At 43.5% G+C, this 17,316-nt stretch overlaps 1 protein-coding gene across 1 annotated transcript in view; it reads right to left on the bottom strand.

The window, feature by feature from the left end:
* Positions 1-16,752, bottom strand: part of ITGBL1 (integrin subunit beta like 1) — a 225,548-nt gene extending 208,796 nt beyond the window's left edge. Inside the window, exons 1-2 of the mRNA XM_069602441.1 lie at positions 16,404-16,752; positions 15,228-15,448 (exon numbers count right to left, since the gene is read on the bottom strand). Coding sequence (XP_069458542.1) covers positions 15,228-15,448; positions 16,404-16,504 — 322 coding nt within the window. The 5' untranslated portion in view covers positions 16,505-16,752. The remainder of the gene's footprint in view (positions 1-15,227; positions 15,449-16,403) is intronic.
* Positions 16,753-17,316: the final 564 nt, after the last annotated feature.

Here is a 17,316-nt window from a genome sequence, read left to right as displayed (position 1 = left end):
AATGGCAACCCATTCCAGTATTCTTGCCTGGGAAACCCCATGGACAGAGGAGTCTGGCGCGCAAAGAGTCACACGTGACTGAGCAGGCATGTATATGCATGCACAGAAAGGCTTTATGAATAACAAATCAGTGCGCTATCCCTCGAAAGCCTTAAAATTCTTCATCTAGCATATAAGCAGGGCTGTCTGAGATAGAAGCATTCAGGAATGTCACATGCCAGGCAGGTTGATGAGTGATAGATGTAGCCTGTCCCCAGAACCCGCATATCAGGATGCAAAGGTTGACATGCCCACCTTCAGGGCACAAAGGAAACGCTCATGATGACCTAATCGAAATTGTTCAGTCTTCTCTGCACACTTCTCTCCTGGCACACTGCCGTCAATTCACATCTCTTTGTTCTAAAAAACACCATACATATATTTTAAAATGCATATATTTGAACTTCTGGATTTCATATTATAAACACCTTAATTTTATAAGAGCAAAAATAATATCTAAGTTGATTCATTCATACTATCCAAAATGGGTAATACACGTAATACTAGTTCATGTCCGTGAAAATAAAAAATATGTATTCAACTCTCCTACCTATGTTTTCTTTTGACTTTATGGAAAAGGAAAAACCAAAGGTTGTAGAAGAGTTTCCCCTATTGCTGACTCTAGTGAGTCCTTAGTTAGCGCTAATCGCAATCACTCTAAGAATTTCAATTACAGCTGAGAGAAAAGCTCTTTGTTGGTATGAGTAATTTAGTCTCAGTGATTTCTGTTACCTGGACTTCTTTTGATGCTAAACGAATGAGGTGTTCTTTCTCCTGCCCAATATTTGAGCTTTTATGTGCTCTATCTCTGACATAAGACAGAAAGGAGAGGCACAGTCTGCTTCTCCACAAAAAAGGAAAAAAATCAAGATATAGTTTCAATGGAAAAATGAGGCTCCTGAATAATGAGGTTCTCATTTCAAGACTCCAAACTCATGAAAATATTTCCCCTAAATATTAGACCATAAAGAAGGATGAGTGTCCAAGAATTGATATTTTTGAACTGTGGTGCTAGAGAAGAAATGAGAGTCCTTTGGACAGCAAGGAGATCCAACCAGTCCATCCTAAAGGAGATCAGTCCTGGGTGTTCATTGGCGGGACTGATGTTGAAGCTGAAACTCCAGTACTTTGGCCATCTGATGCAGAGAGCTGACTCATTTGAAAAGACCTTGATGCTGGGAAAGATTGAGGGCAGGAGGAGAAGGGGACGACAGAGGATGAGATGGTTGGATGGCATCACTGACTCGATGGACATGAGTTTGAGCAAGCTCTGGGAGCTGGTAATGGACAGGGAGGCCTGGAGTGCTGCAGTCCATGGGGTTGCAAAGAGTTGGACAAGTCTCAGCAACTGAACAATTTCCCCTAAATATGTTGTCTCAGGACAACATTAATATGTTTGAAGAGAAGCTACCTATTGATGTGGGGGACGCATTTCTTCTTGGGTTACTCAGTATGATGGATAGAGAATTTTATATATACATATATATATCACTTTTTGACTGTGCAGTGTTGCATGTGGGATGTTAGCTCCTTGGTCAGGGATTGAACCTGTACTCCCTGCATTGGAAGCACAGAGTCTTAACCACTGGACCACCAGGGAAGTCCCTGAAGAATAGCAATTTTGATCACCCCTTTCAAGTTATAGAAGAAGTGAATGAATTCATTGTTGTTCAGTCTTTCAGTCATGACTGACTCTGCGACCCCATGGACTGTAGCACGCCAGGCTTCCCTGTCCTTCACTATCTACCAAAGTTAGCTCAAATTCATGTCTATTGAGCCAGTGATGCCATCCAACTATCTCACCTTCTGTCACCCCCTTCTCCTCCTATCCTCAATCTTCCCCAGCATCAGGGTCTTTTCAAATGAGTCAGCTCTTCACATCAGGTGGCCAAAGTATTGGAGCTTCAGTTTCAGCATCAGTCCTTCCAATGAATATTCAGGGTTGATCTCCTTTAGGATGGACTGATTTGATCTCCTTGCAGTCCAAGGGACTCTGAAGAGTTTTCTCCAGCACCACAATTCAAAAGCATCAATTTTTCAGCACTCAGCCCTCTTTATGGTCCAGCTCTCACATCTGCACATGACTACTGGAAAAAACCATAGCTTTGACTATATGGACTTTTGTCAGCAAAGTGAATGAATTCTTACATATGAAAATATTTTCCATCAAAGCATGCTCAAGAGTAAGTAGATATTTTTCTATTATTCTTTTATATTACCAACACAACACTAATTTTAGGGCTCATATCTATTCAAGGAAGAAATCAAAAGAAGTCTATCTAGTACACAGCTAACAAATCAATTATTTGCTTTCTTTCTCAAAAAAATATTTTCTTAGTTTCTTAAAAATGTCCTTTCTTTCTTAAAGATGAGTTCTTTTCACATCAATACTGCTTTTAGAACTTACATAAGCAATGGTGTTGATCAAGAAAGAAAAAAACAGTTTATAACTTGTCTTCTGTATTTTGGAGAAGAAAAGGTTTAATTAAATGGCCAAGTCATTTTGTTTAGAGAAATAACTAGTTTTGTCTAACTGTTGTGCACAGCAGAAAATGACAACTTTGAAAGAGCAGTAATGACCAATTAGGAAATACATTGACCGTGCTTTTTGATTTCTTCACTTTGGCTCCTTATTCTCATTGGCTAAATCACAAATTTACGTTCATGCACTGCTGTAAGAGAAGCTTCTAAGCAATACCTAACTCACTGGCCCCTTGTAAGAAAAAAATTTAGCCCGCCTTTTCCTAGGAAATATCCAGATAAAATAATAAATCGGGAAACTGGAGTGGGTCACTATTGACTTGGAACAATTTGATGTTCGAACAAGTGATCACGTACAATTAGGATGACAGGCACTTTGGCACAGAAGCCTGTCCCACCACATAAATTAAGACTGAGGTGACACAAGGTCAGACCAGTGAGCACTCTTATCAAGGTCTTACTTTTCTTTTCCCTTTACAAAGCCATCATTCTAGCCAGCCTTAAATAAGATGATTTAGAGTAGACAGAAGAATGAGTTCTATTACCAAATAGAGTTTCTTACTTGCCAGGAAATGTGATCCTTGAAAAGACAAAGCACTCTTTTCCAAAGAAAATGAGATTTGCAACCTTCTTGCAGCTCTCAATCTTTATCAATTTAAGAGTTAATGGGAAATAGCTTGAGAATTTACCCATGTGGGGCTCTGAAAATGCCCTGGCCCATCCCCCATGGTCCTCTCTGCCCAGCAGTACTATTCTCCTCCTCCTCAGATGTGACTCACGACCTTGAATCCCAGATCAGGCTTGGAATCAAAATTTCCCAAAGGACAAAAGCTTCAGATCTCCTGGTTCCACCCTGTTTGAAGTTTCCCTTTGCCAAGATTCTCAACACAGGAAGACACTTTTATTCACACTTCTGTTGCCTGGAGACACCCTCTCAAGTGTCTCGGAACCCAACTCACTCTAGTGTATACTTGCTTGTGCAAGAGCCAGAGTGCTAGAGAGCTGTGTGTATGAGTGTGAGTATGTGTGAGCAATTTTAAATCAAATGCTCTTTCAAGTCTCTATATCAAAAAACACAAAAATAACAAAAACTTCAAACCAGAGTGTTCACTAATAGGCAGACAGTCTAATGAAGTAATACATTCATACCTCAACACATCACATACTTGTGAAAATTCTTAATATATGTATAAAATGCTTATATATGTATAAACTAGACTGAGGGCCATGATCTATTCTTAAAGAAAATAAGCAAGAAAAAATGAATGGAAACAACCTATCTATATGTGTTTATAACATATTTATATAATCATGGGAAAATAGGGATGTTTACACCTTAAATTTAATATTAACAAGATGCTGTAATTAACAATAAGACTGAAGGGGAGACACAGCACATACATATTTAACTTACTTGAATTTCATTCTATGTGCTGAGGCACTTAAGGCATATATGGCAATAAAAGGAGGTGGTGAGTGAGTGCAGCTCACTTAGTCGTGTCCGAGTCTTTGCAACCCCACAGACTTTACAGTCCATAGCCTTTCCCTTCTCCAGAGGATCTTCCCAACCCAGGTCCCCCACATTGCAGGCGAATTCTTTACCAGCTGAGCCACAGGGGAAGCCCAAGAATTCTGGAGTGGGTAGCCTGTCCCTTCTCCAGCTGATTTTCCCGACCCAGGAATTGAACTGGGTCTCCTGTATTGCAGGTGGATTCTTTACCAAATGAGCTATAACGGAAGCCTAAAGGAGGTGGAATAATATACAAATATACACACACAACATAAAATATCCACTATAAAAAGGAGTGAAATAATGCCATTTGCAGCAACGTGAATGGACCTAGAGATTATCCTATTGAGTGAAGTAAGTCAGACAGAGAAAGACAAATATTACATCTCACTTACATGTGCAAACTAAAAATAACACAAACAAACTTATTTACAAGACAGAAATAGATCCACAGACATAGAAAACAAAGTTATGGTTACCAAAGGGGAAAGATAAAACAGGAGTATGGGATTAACAGATAAAGACTGCTGCTGCTGCTGCTGCTGCTGCTGCTAAGTCACTTCAGTCGTGTCCGACTCTGTGTGACCCCATAGACGGAAGCCCACCAGGCTCCCCCATCCCTGGGAATCTCCAGGCAAGAACACTGGAATGGGTTGCCATTTCCTTCTCCAATGCATGAAAGTGAAAAGTGAAAGTGAAGTCGTTCTGTCTTGTCTGACTAGTAGCGACCCCATGGACTGCAGCCCACCAGGCTCCTCCGTCCATGGGATTTTCCAGGCAAGAGTACTGGAGTGGGGTGCCATTGCCTTCTCCAAGATACAGATTCAGTTCAGTTCAGTTCAGTTCAGTTCACTCATGTCCAACTCTTTGCAACCCCATGAATCGCAGCACGCCAGGCCTCCCTGTCCATCACCAACTCCCGGAGTTCACTCACACTCACGTCCATCGAGTCAGTGATGCCATCCAGCCATCTCATCCTCCGTCGTCCCCTTCTCCTCCTGCTCCCAATCCCTCCCAGCATCAGAGTCTTTTCCAATGAGTCAACTCTTCGCATGAGGTGGCCAAAGTACTGCAGTTTCAGCTTCAGCATCATTCCTTCCAAAGAAATCCCAGGGCTGATCTCCTTCAGAATGGACTGGTTGGATCTCCTTGCAGTCCAAGGGACCCTCAAGAGTCTTCTCCAACACCACAGTTCAAAAGCATCAATTCTTCGGCGCTCAGCCTTCTTCACAGTCCAACTCTCACATCCATACATGACCACTGGAAAAACCATAGCCTTGACTAGATGGACCTTTGTTGGCAAAGTAATGTCTCTGCTTTTGAATATACTATCTAGGTTGGTCATAACTTTCCTTCCAAGGAGTAACCGTCTTTTAATTTCATGGCTGCAGTCACCATCTGCAGTGATTTTGGAGCCCCCCAAAATAAAGTCTGACACAGTTTCCACTGTTTCCCCATTTATTTCCCATGAAGTGATGGGACCAGATACCATGTTCTTCGTTTTCTGAATGTTGAGCTTTAAGCCAACTTTCTCACTCTCCTCTTTCACTTTCATCAAGAGGATTTTTAGTTCCTCTTCACTTTCTTCCATAAGGGTGGTGTCATCTGCATATCTAAGGTTATTGATATTTCTCCCGGCAGTCTTGATTCCAGCTTGTGCTTCTTCCAGTCCAGCGTTTATTATGATGTACTCTGCATAGAAGTTAAATAAGCAGGGGGACAATATATAGCCTTGATGTACTCCTTTTCCTATTTGGAACCAGTCTGTTGCTACATGTCCAGTTCTAACTGTTGCTTCCTGACCTGCATATAGGTTTCTTAAGAGGCAGGTCAGGTGGTCTGGTATTCCCATCTCTTTCAGAATTTTCCGCAGTTTATTGTGTCCACACAGTCAAAGGCTTTGGCATAGTCAAGATACAGACTACTATATATCAAATAAAGAGCAAGGTCCTACTGTACAAAACAGGGAAGTATATTCAATAACTTAGAATAACCTATCATGGAAAAGAACAGAAAAAAAACATACACGTACACATGCACACGCGCACACACACACACACACACACACACACTTACATCTGAAAGCCACTGTGCTGCATGCCTGAAATGAACACAATGTCATAAATTAACTAAACTTCAGTTTTTAAGAAAGGCTTCTGGAACTTCACATGCCTTCTAGGCAGGAAGAAAGGTAGAAAGCTAAACCAAATTCCTCCTACAATTAGCTCCCTTTCAGTCCCCCACCACACCTCCACCTGCTTCTTCTGTCCCCTAATCCAGCTGTCTTCTCCTGAAGTTCTTGCCTGTGCTCAGTCATGTCTGACTCTTTGCGACCCCTGTAGCCCACCAGGCTCCTCTGTCCATAGGATTTCCCAGGCAGGAATACTAGAGAGGGTTGCCATTTCCTCCTCCAGGGTATCTTCCCAACTCAGGGACTGACCCCACATCTCCTGTGTCTCCTGTTACAGGTAGATTCTTTACTGTTGAGACATCTAGGAAGCCCAGTCCAGTTAGACATAAAAGTTGATTTATCTCATTTTATTTATTTCCTTTTTTCTCCCTGCTGAGGTATGATTAGAAAATTCAGATGAACTAAGCAGGAAATCAAATTTCTGTAATAGTAGAATTTATTGTTATAGGCAAAACCAGACAAGAAGATATTATTGCCTTGAGGATAGAGAAAATTTATGATTTGGTTTATAGTTTTATGACTGCAGGCTATAAGAAGAATCCTCAGGGATTTTGTATCTAACCCTGGATTCAAGGCTTCAGCATAGAACAGGGGGCCTTAGGGAATTTTCAAATTCTCCATAAAACGTATGCAGAATAAAAATATGTTAGTGACAAAAGCAGTACTATTTTTCACTTAAAAAGTAGAAAAGGGAGTCATTTTTTCATTCCTGTCTATGAACAAAGTTTTAGTATTAGAATTAGAGAACTTCTTTACCAAATATGGGGCTTCTCCGGTGGCTCCATCAATAAAGAATCTGCCTGCAATGCAGGAGACCCAGGTTCAACCCCTGGGTTGGGAAGATCCTCTGGAAAAGAGAATGGCAACCCACTCCAGTACTCTCGCCTGGAGAATCCCATGGTCAGATGAGCCTGGTGGGCTACAGTCCATGAGGTCACAAAGACTCAGACACTACTGAGCAACTTTCATCCATTCATCCTTCCCAAATATGAATCGTAGTTCAAATGTGGCTCCCGCAGCCTAACTGACTGAACAGTGAAAAGGAGAACCAAATTAGGAGCCAACCAAGTAACTTCCCACTGTCTTCATGAGACGTTTTGAAGAGGCAGTCACCCAAAGTATGCCCCAATAAGCTATTGGTTTGTAGTAGGTCTACAAATGTGATAACAACCCAAGGTGCCTTTTCTATCAGAAGTATTAGCATTGCAAAGATTTGAAAAGGGAATGGACTCCCCTCTGCAGACAGCAGTCTTTCAGAAAGAGGGGTTACATGTGTGTGTCTCTGTGGTACCTTTAGATGCACACACATATGTAAACACACACAGGTAAATGCAATTGTGCATACACTCATATATTAACACCCACATACATGCCATGAACACATACACATGCAAACATATCTTTGAAGACATATTGATGTATTCAGATGTATATAACATATGTGTATAAATTTAAGGTAGCAAATATATATTTGAATACACATATATATGCTTTAACCGGCAACCAGAATATATATGCATGAAGAGAACTTCCTCAGGCCTTGGTATTTATATTATTTATAAGTACATATACATTATAAAGCAAGATTTGAAAAAAGTGAATATATATATATAACATTAATACCTAAAGACATCAACTCTTTGAATAGACACCAAGACTTCAAAGACTGTGGATGACCAAGAAACAAGATAATAGAAATAATAGCTGAACTCCTTGCCCCAAATGAGCAGAATTTGGAAATGAAATAAACATGATGAATAGTGAGAGAAAAAAAAGTTTGGAGAGCAGGGAGAGGACTGAAGTACGGGACTGGAAACTGGAGAGTTTCAAGAACTAGAATGATTATTATTCAGTCTTAAGTTGGTTTACATTCCTGTGATTAAACAACCCAACCCCCGATGACTCTAGGACGCGGAGTAATGTTTCAATAAATCAGTTGACCTTTGAACTGCACAGGTTTGAACTGCACAGCACCACTTACAATGTGGATGTCTTACAATAAACATGTACCCCAGTCCTCCATGATCCAGGATAGGTTGGATCTTTGGATACAGAATTGCATCTAAGGGGGGTTGGGGGGCAAGGTGGAAAACAGAAGACCACTAAGAAAGAAACACCAAAGAGTGACTCCACAAAATAGGCTTGGAGCCAGTTATTCAATTCTCTAAGAAAATGCAACCATAATTCCAAAGACACATGTACCCCAGTGTTCATCGCAGCGTTCTTTACAGTAGCCAGGATATGAAAGCAACTTAAACATCCGTCAGCAGAGGAGTGGATAAAGCTGTGGTGCATATATACAATGGAATATTATTCAGCCATAAAAAGGAACACAATTGGGTCATTTGTAGAGATGCGGATAAATCTAGAGTCTGTCATATACAGTGAAGTAGGTCAGAAAGAGAAAAAGAAAGAACATATATTAATGCATGTATGTGGAATCTAGAAAAATGGTCCTGATGAACCTATCTTCAGGGCAGAGATCGAGACGCAGGCGTAGAGAATGGGCCTGTGAACATGGGGTGGGGCCATGTGAGATGAGTGAGATGAGCTGAGAAAGTAGCACGGACATATATATACTACCACATGTTAGAGAGATAGCTAGGAGGAAGCTGCTGTATAACAGAGAGCTCAACTCGGCACTCTGTGATGGCCTGGAGGGGTGAGATGGGAGGATGGAAGGGAGGTCCAAGAGGGAGGGGATATACGCACACACAGCTAATTCACACTGCTGTACAGTAGAAACAGTGTAAGACAACTACACTCCAATTTTGAAAAAAAAAATTTAAGTAAAATGCAACTGTGAAGAGCAAGTAGGTCCAACACTTCTAGGACAGACTATAAGGATTCAGAAAATCCAGCTCTCATGAATAATCATATACAGCTTTCATACTACTTAACAGTGTAGACATCAGAAATAGCTGCCAGAAAAAAAATTACTAATACTTCCATATTAGGGGTATTTCCATCTATTTGAAGTATTTTCATACCATGTGTGTTTAAACCAATGCTTATAAGGATGTTTCATAGTCTGAATAAATTAAATCTATTAATTAATCTTTTGGGGGGCTCCAAAATCACTGCAAATGGTGATTGCAGCCATGAAATTAAAAGATGCTTGCTCCTTGGAAAGAAAGTTATGATCAACCTAGACAGCACAGTAAAAAACAGGAACATTACTTTACCAACAAAGTAAAGTCAAGGCTATGGTTTTTCCAGTGGTCATGTATGGATGTGAGAGTTGGACTGTAAAGAAAGCTGAGTACCGAAGAATTGATGCTTTAGAACTGTGGTGTTGGAGAAGACTCTTGAGAGTCCCTTGGACTGCAAGGAGATCCAACCAGTCCATTCTAAAGGAGATCAGTCCTGGGTGTTCTTGGAAGGAATGATGCTAAAGCTAAAACTCCAGTACTTTGGCCACCTCATGTGAAGAGTTGACTCATTGGTAAAGACTCTGATGCTGGGAGGGATTGGGGGCAGGAGGAGAAGGGGAAGACAGAGGATGAGATGGCTGGATGGCATCACGGACTCAATGGACATGAGTCTGAGTAAACCTCGGGAGTTGGTGATGGATAGGGAGGCCTGGAGTGCTGTGGTCCATGGGGTTGCAAAGAGTCAGACATGACTGAGCAACTGAACTGAACTGAATAAATTAATTTTTAAATTATATAGATATTAAATGTATTTATACATAAAGATTAAAAATTATTCTGAATAATATCCTGCAGAATGTCAAGTTCTTTATACCCATAAAGATGTTCCAGAAAAAGAAACTAACTTTCAGAGAAATCAAATGACTGTCTCAGGGATGAATGACAGAAACAAGTTAACTCGAGTTAACAATTCAGACGAGATTCCAATCTAACCCCAGAAGTGCCATAAAGTCCAGACTCATTCTATAAGCAATCATTCTTTGTTTCACAGAAATTCCAGATAAAAATAAGTGTTTTTAATTTAGCAGGGCCTTTTCACCATTGATGAGTTTTCTGACTCTTTCTCCTGACTTTCTTCCATCAGTTCTATCACTGATACCATCTTACTCATCCCTGAGTACTAAAGCATATGATTCTATCTTCCAGCAGTCTTTAAAATGCCTCATAATTCTATCCTTATTCTCTCCCCTGGGAACTAGTATTCAAACACAATCTAACCTGAGTTCCTCCCCATCAAGTGCCTATCCCAACCTGCTGGGCCCCCAGGCACCATATTACTTTCCATGAATCAAAGCATTGACCATCAGTCATGTTCAAACTCCCATGTTCAAACTGCTTCATGGTTCCTATATACTGTTTAACTGAGCACAGGCTTCACATTCAGCGTGCTTCCCTTGTAGCTCAGCTGGTAAAGAATCTGCCTGCAATTCTTCTGCAGGAGACCTCGGTTCGATCCCTGGGTTGGGAAGATCCCCTGGAGAAGGGAAGGGCTACCCACTCCAGCATTCTGGCCTGGAGAATTCCATGGACTACGTAATCCATGGGGTCGCAAAAGAGTCGGACACGACTGAGCATTTAACTTTCACCTTCAGGTTCAGAGCTCTCTGCCAGCTGTCCAGCTGCACCTCTCAATATATCTTCTACCAGGCTTCCCACAGCCCTAATTTCCAGCAAGGCCAGCCCCAGAACCCTTTACACTTCTCCAAACGCACCCACATGTTTTTCTGCCTCTAAATCATTTCTTCAATTTTTATTCACTCAGAATTCCAATTGTCCACCCTTTGGAATAAAAACCTCCTTATACTAAAAGATTTATGTCAAATGCTACAATTTTTCCAGAATTTACACCACAATATGTAATTCCTACCTTAATGGAACCCTCATAGAAATACATAGAAATTACATTCTTCCTTGCCTTATAGGCATTTGGTATTTCTCCTCAGTGGGAACCTGTCATGTATTCCTCATCTTTTGTAGCACTTTTATTTTTTTAGGAGTTAACTGACATTCATTTTATTATTTTTTAACTTTTCCTTTTATATGTGAATACAGTTGATGAACAATGTCCCATTCGTTTCAGGTATACAGCAAAGTGATTCAGTTATACATATGCATGTATTTACAACACCTTATGGGGCTTCCCTGGTGGCGCAGTGGTAAAGAATCCACCCGCCAATGCAGGAGACACAGGTTTAATCCCTGAGTCAGAAAGATCCTCTGGAAAATGAAATGGCAATCCATTCCAGTATTCTTGCCTGGGAAATCCCATGGACAGAGGAGCCTGGTGTACTACAGTCCATGGGGTTGCAAAGAGTCAGACATGACTAAGCAACTACATAACAACATCTCTAATAGTAAACAGGGAGTCTAGCAAATATACAGCACTTTGTGTGTGCAAGTGTGAGTGCTTAGTCTCTCCGTTTGTCCAACTCTTTGCAGCCCTTTGGATTGTAACCCTCCAGGCTTCTCTGTCCATGTGATTCATGGGTTTGATCCCTGGATCTTCTTGACCCAGGGATCAAACCCAAGTCTCCTTCTTCTCCCGCACTGAAGGCATATTCTTTACCCACTGAGCCATCAGGGAAGGCCATATAGCAGAGAGAGAGAGAGAGAGAGAGAGAGAGAGAGAGAGAGTGTATGTGTGTGTGTGTGTGTGTGTGTGTGTGTGTGTGTGTGTGTGTTAGTTGCTCAGTCGTGTCTGACTCTTTGTGACCCCACGGACTGTAGCCTGCCAAGTTCCTCTGTCCACGGAATTCTCCAGGCAAGAACACTGGAGTGGGTTACCATTCCCTTCTCTAATAGCACTTTAGAGAACTGGCTATAATGGATTCAGTTAGCTTTCCCAAGTTCCTAAAAATGAAACTCTTTTAAGTGATGTATTTCAAAAAGTGATTGGAAAAATGTTTAAGAAACCCAATACTTTAAGTGTAATCACAGGTACCCAGGGGGGGTTATTCAGGATACCCTGAATTCCAAACCAAAAGTTTGTTTTTATAGAATCAAACATTTGACTGTTCTTAAAGAAATATTTCACCAAGATGAGTTTACTCCTCAATAGACCATCACACCCACACGAATAATCGCTGGGTCAGATCTTTATGCTACAGAATTTGGAGGAAGATCATGTGCCAGGTGCCAGTGGAGACTGGGAGAGAGAGACCACTTGCGATCGTGTGTAAACGTCATCACTCTCAACCAGCTCATCTAAAGTAAGTATGTCTCCTATGAGTCACAGTGTAAGAATCCCAGTGGACTTAACTTGAAAAGAGCACAGTGTATCTCCTACAGCTGCTCTCAGCTTGAGCCAAAATTGCTGTCCTTGCTTGACCTTTTGAACTTTGGATCAATAACAGGTCCCCCCACCCCCACCCCCAAGACATTAATGGAACTAAATTGCTTTCACAGGATCAACTGACTAACAATCACAAAGCCAGGCTGTTTATCTATTCATCTCTTTCTATCCATTCATCCTAGCTCACCTTTTGCGCATCCCAAAATAATGTTATATAGACACATACAAGCATATTCATGTCTGAGTGCTGACTTCATGCAAAAGTCTCCTGCATCTGTTAGACCTCACAACAATCCCATAAGATAGCTACTTTATTATTCCCATTTTTCAGATGAAGAAATCAAGGCTCAGAAATGTTAAGTAACTGCCCAAGTTCAGACAGATGTTAAGTGTGGGATTCAAATCCTGGAAAACTTCTCCCAGAGCCCACAGTCTTAACCACTCTCTGATACCCTGCCAGAGCAGAACTGTGTTATCTTCACAGAGGTGGGGCAAGTCTCTGGAAGTTACTCTATTTCTGAAAATCTCCTACAGGGGTTCATCACAGAGACCAAGGCCCAGAAGCACATAAAACATAAAAGACAACCTGCTGTTTCTATCTGGAGTGAGTGCTCAGTCATGTTCGACTCTTTGCGACCCCATGGCCTATAGCCCAGGAGGCTCCTCTGTCCAGGAGATTTCCCAGGCAAGAATACTAGAGTGGGTTGCCATTTCCTTCTCCAGGGGATCTTCCTGACCCAGCGATCGAACCCACGTCTCCTGTGTCTCCTGAATTGCAGGCAGATTCTTTTTACTGCTGAGCCACTGGGGAAGCCCATGTTTCCATCTTACTGGCGATAATATAGGAATTATTTCTTGCAGACAGAATGGAGTAGCTAAACTTGAAGCACAGAACAAGAGGGCAAGCTGGCAAGATAACCAGATAGACCGTGTGTAAGGCTGTCCTCACTGACCTGGCAAATGTAGCCAGTGAATGTGCAGGGGCAGATTCTACACCAGGCCCAGCGAGCCGGCGTCAATGGGCAACAGCGTGAAAGATGAGGACTGGAAACAAACACAGTTCTTTCATTCAGTCTTAAATACAGAGAAGCAGGAATGCACACACAAGCAAACAAAACCATGCATGACTCAGGGCTGCATTCTGCACCAGGATGGAAGGAATGCAGTGACAAGATAGCAGGACAAAACAAAAATCATTTTCCATGGGAGATAAACAAGAGTATATATACATACCACAGCCACCCTTTAACTAACAGAAAGGAAACCGATCAGCTTCTTTAAAGGGGGAGTTCAAGCTACTGGTAACCAGAACTAGCTTACTGGCTGAAAAACTGCATTCTGCTTCTTATGTTTCCAATGAAAGAACAATGCAAAATGCCCTGAAAACTGTGTCCAGAACTCACAATATTGAGGAGGCCTTGCCAGAGGCAATCAAAGACAGAGAAGCCAGGTAACAGTTGAATTTGAAGAGAAATATTAGACCATACTTAGCTTTCATTCCAAAGGGCTGCCCTTAATAGCACTGTAGCATGTGGGACTGACAAGCTAAAATAAGCTGTGGCATTCAATAATTTTAAAGGGTTGAACCACAGCCTCCAAGGCTACACAAACACACAGAAGCACCTGTGGCCCTCCAAATTACTTATGTTACTTTTTTTTTTTCATTGTCAAACAGCCCGCATATTACATACCCTCCTTGCGCTTCTAGGCCCAAATGCCACAGGAGGAAAAAAAAAAAAACATTTTGCTATAAACTCATGCTTGATCTCTCTGTTAGTGTTGGACTCTTATTCTCAGCTACACTGTGGGTAAAATAAGTGGATTTCTTTTTTTTTTTCCCTACAAGTCTGCCAAACACTGGTGGGAATGCACTGTGTGTATTCCCACAAAAGTGCACTGAGAATGCACTTTTACTGACCGAGGGCCTGGATCATTCACAATGACCTGATTGAGGTTCTTGGCTCGAAGCAAATGGCGCAGTTATGTGAAACTGGTTATAGACATGAGGGGTGTTCTCTTCGAAGAAATAGCTTGACCCCTTCCAGTATGAGAACCCAAATCACTCCTTTAAAATGTGCAAAGGAAATGAATTTATTTTCACTCCACCCTTACAAAACACCAAGCTGCACTGAAGCCAAAAAATGCGAGCAGCGAAAACAATACCAAAGCTATCGCTTCCAAGAAAATACAGGCCTGCTCGTTTTGGTGTACGATTTTCTGATACAGGCCACTACGTGTCAGCTAAATGCTACCTCTGAGAGGGCAAATCCACATTCAAAAACACAGTGGGCTTCCCTGGAATTTAGGAAAATCAGATTTTCCGGTGCTTCCTTGGTAAAGAAAGAAAACACGGGTGAGAAGCTGACGCCACACTGTCGATCAGCTACCCTTCAATTAAGAAATAAAACAAATAGGGGCTTCCACTCTGCAAATATTATGATTAACATGCGTGATCAGGGTGGAGAGCCCAGCGAAATAACTCCATTTACGGGGAAGTGGGGAGGTTTGGTCTGTAATGAGGAAGCAACAGTAGAAGCTGAGATTTGTAATCGAGCGAGTGAACCTTAGCAAATATTATTTCCACTGAAGTCTGGGCCCTAGAGCAAGAGGTCGGGGTTAAGAGGCGTGATTCCAGAACCGACTGGCGGAAGGCAGGGCCCGCCCCCTCCCTGCGGTGGCTTCTAGGATGCAGATGGGATGGTGCCCCAGCCTCCCCTTCCCCCAAGGGGCCGAAGCCCCCCGGGGAGCGCATACGGAGGGCCCGGCGTCGCGCCCCCTTACCTGCACAGGTGCTGCCGTCGTAGGTCTCGCACACCCACTCGTGGCACTCGCACAGGGGCCCGAAGTACACGCCGGGCTCACTCACGTGACAGATGCACACCCCGCAGTCGCAGCGGCCGCGGCCGTGGCACAGAGCGCCCCCTGGGGGCTGCCCGGGCGCGCGGCACCGGCGCTCCGACTCGGCCCGGGACAGCCTGCACGCGGCGGCGCCCGGGCCGCTCCTGCAGGGGCGACAGACCACAGCGGGGGCCACGGTCACGTCCAGGCACTTCCCCTTCTGCTCCGAGCACCACCCCCTCAACGCGGCCCGCCGCCGCGGCCTCCCAGGGTCCACCCAGATCCCGAACCGGAGACCGACCGCCAACCCCCTGGGGATCATTAGCCTGGGCACCCCCCGACCCCCACCCCCACGTTTCTCCGAGGACCAAGCTGATGCCATCCACTGGTCATCACCGGAGAAATGACCACAGGTGTCTAAGTGGTGACCTGCCCCACCGAAGAAGAGGACCGTCTTCCAGGTGAACTGGAGGATCCGGGCCTGCCCCCTTGGAGGTCCGCCACCGAACCTTACACAGTGCATTTAGATTAAATGCAAATTAATCCAAAGTCTGACTCTTGGCTGACTTTTCAGTTCTGTTTCAAAAGTCCTGTTGCTAGCTGATGGTCAGGGGCAGTTGTTTTATGAAAAAGGAGAGATGATTATATAGAAAGAACCATACAGGTTATGATAGCAGAGGACATAAGGCTTTTTCAAGTTGCAATAAGCGATACTTACAAACTATGCTTTTAAAGCATACAAGTTTAGTTATCGAGATGTGCCTCCAATCCTCTAAAAATGTCATGCAAAATGTTAATGCCCGCCCCATGCTCTGCCTTCTAGGTGGTGAGAGCACAAAGGTACACCTGGCATGGCAGAAAATTCCTCCTGATACGCACTGGAGCAGGAGGAAATGATAAATGTATTCAGTGACTGTATTCTTCCCAAGGAAGGGCAAATGAACAGGGGTAAGGCAATGCACAGTGTAGATGGAAGGAGAATCGGAACAGGTTGAAAAACAGTTGATCTGGCGTCCAACTTCCTAACTGCTCTTGGCTTGGGGCAGCCATCCCGGAGCTTTGAGTCCCGCCACGCAAGGCAGGGCAGGTCTGTCTTCAAGAAAAACAAACCAGACTTACCTCAGAGACGGCGAAAAGCTTTGCGGAACAGCTGACAGCCCCCCTGGCAGGAGAAGGGAGGACACCAGCAGCAAGACGCTCCCCAAGCCTGCGGGACGCATGCTGAGTTTCCAGGCTGCAGAAGCAAGGAGCGTGGCTGCGAGGTGGGGCTCCCGGGGGCGGGGGGCGGGGAGACCGAGGGGGGAGAGGTGCCCCCAGCAGACGGCCGGGCAGAGGGACCCACAAACACCCAGGCGTACCGGACCGGGCTCTACCCGGAGCTGCGAGGGCGTGGACGAGCTGCCTGCGAGGGTTTGGGCGGCAGCGCTCTGGGCGGGGTGCTGGTACCAAACCCCTCAAGTGGAGAGTCTAGGCAGGGAAGTAATTAGAAACAGTTGTACAAGCAGATGGTTTATTTTGACATAAAAAAAGAGAGAGAGAGAAAGAAAAATGTCCTGTTCACAGATTTGAGAGAATCCTTCCTTTCTTCAAGTACAGGCCCCAGAAATATTTGACAAGAGGCTATTTGGGCTGGCTGACATTAAAGGGACAGATAAGATAATCCCCAGAGATGAGGAGAGGAAGGAGGGAGTTAGGTGATGTCAGGAGGGAATTCCTTTTCACCCCTTGCTCTTCAAGAAGGTGCGCTCTTGGACTGTCTGTGGTGTGAGTTGTGAGGGGCAAGCAATATGAGTTAAGGGCCGCTTTTTTGCACTTGTGATCCTGCGTTTTAAATTATGGATCTCTCGTTTCCTTAAGCCTTTAAAAAGCGTGTCATGCTTCTAGTTGTTCGGGCCAGTAGTTTATCACACCACATTTTTTTCTTGACTTGGACTGTTCAGACTGTAGCTGTTCCAAGTTCACCCCGTTCTCCCCATGGATTGAGTATGAGAAGATACAATGTGTGGTTCCAGTGTCAATGGCACTGAAAAAT

Source organism: Ovis canadensis, chromosome 10, assembly GCF_042477335.2.
Source record: "Ovis canadensis isolate MfBH-ARS-UI-01 breed Bighorn chromosome 10, ARS-UI_OviCan_v2, whole genome shotgun sequence".
NCBI lineage: Eukaryota > Metazoa > Chordata > Mammalia > Artiodactyla > Bovidae > Ovis > Ovis canadensis.
The sequence above is the reverse complement of the archived record's forward strand: the minus strand, read 5'-3'. Positions and strand labels throughout refer to the sequence as shown.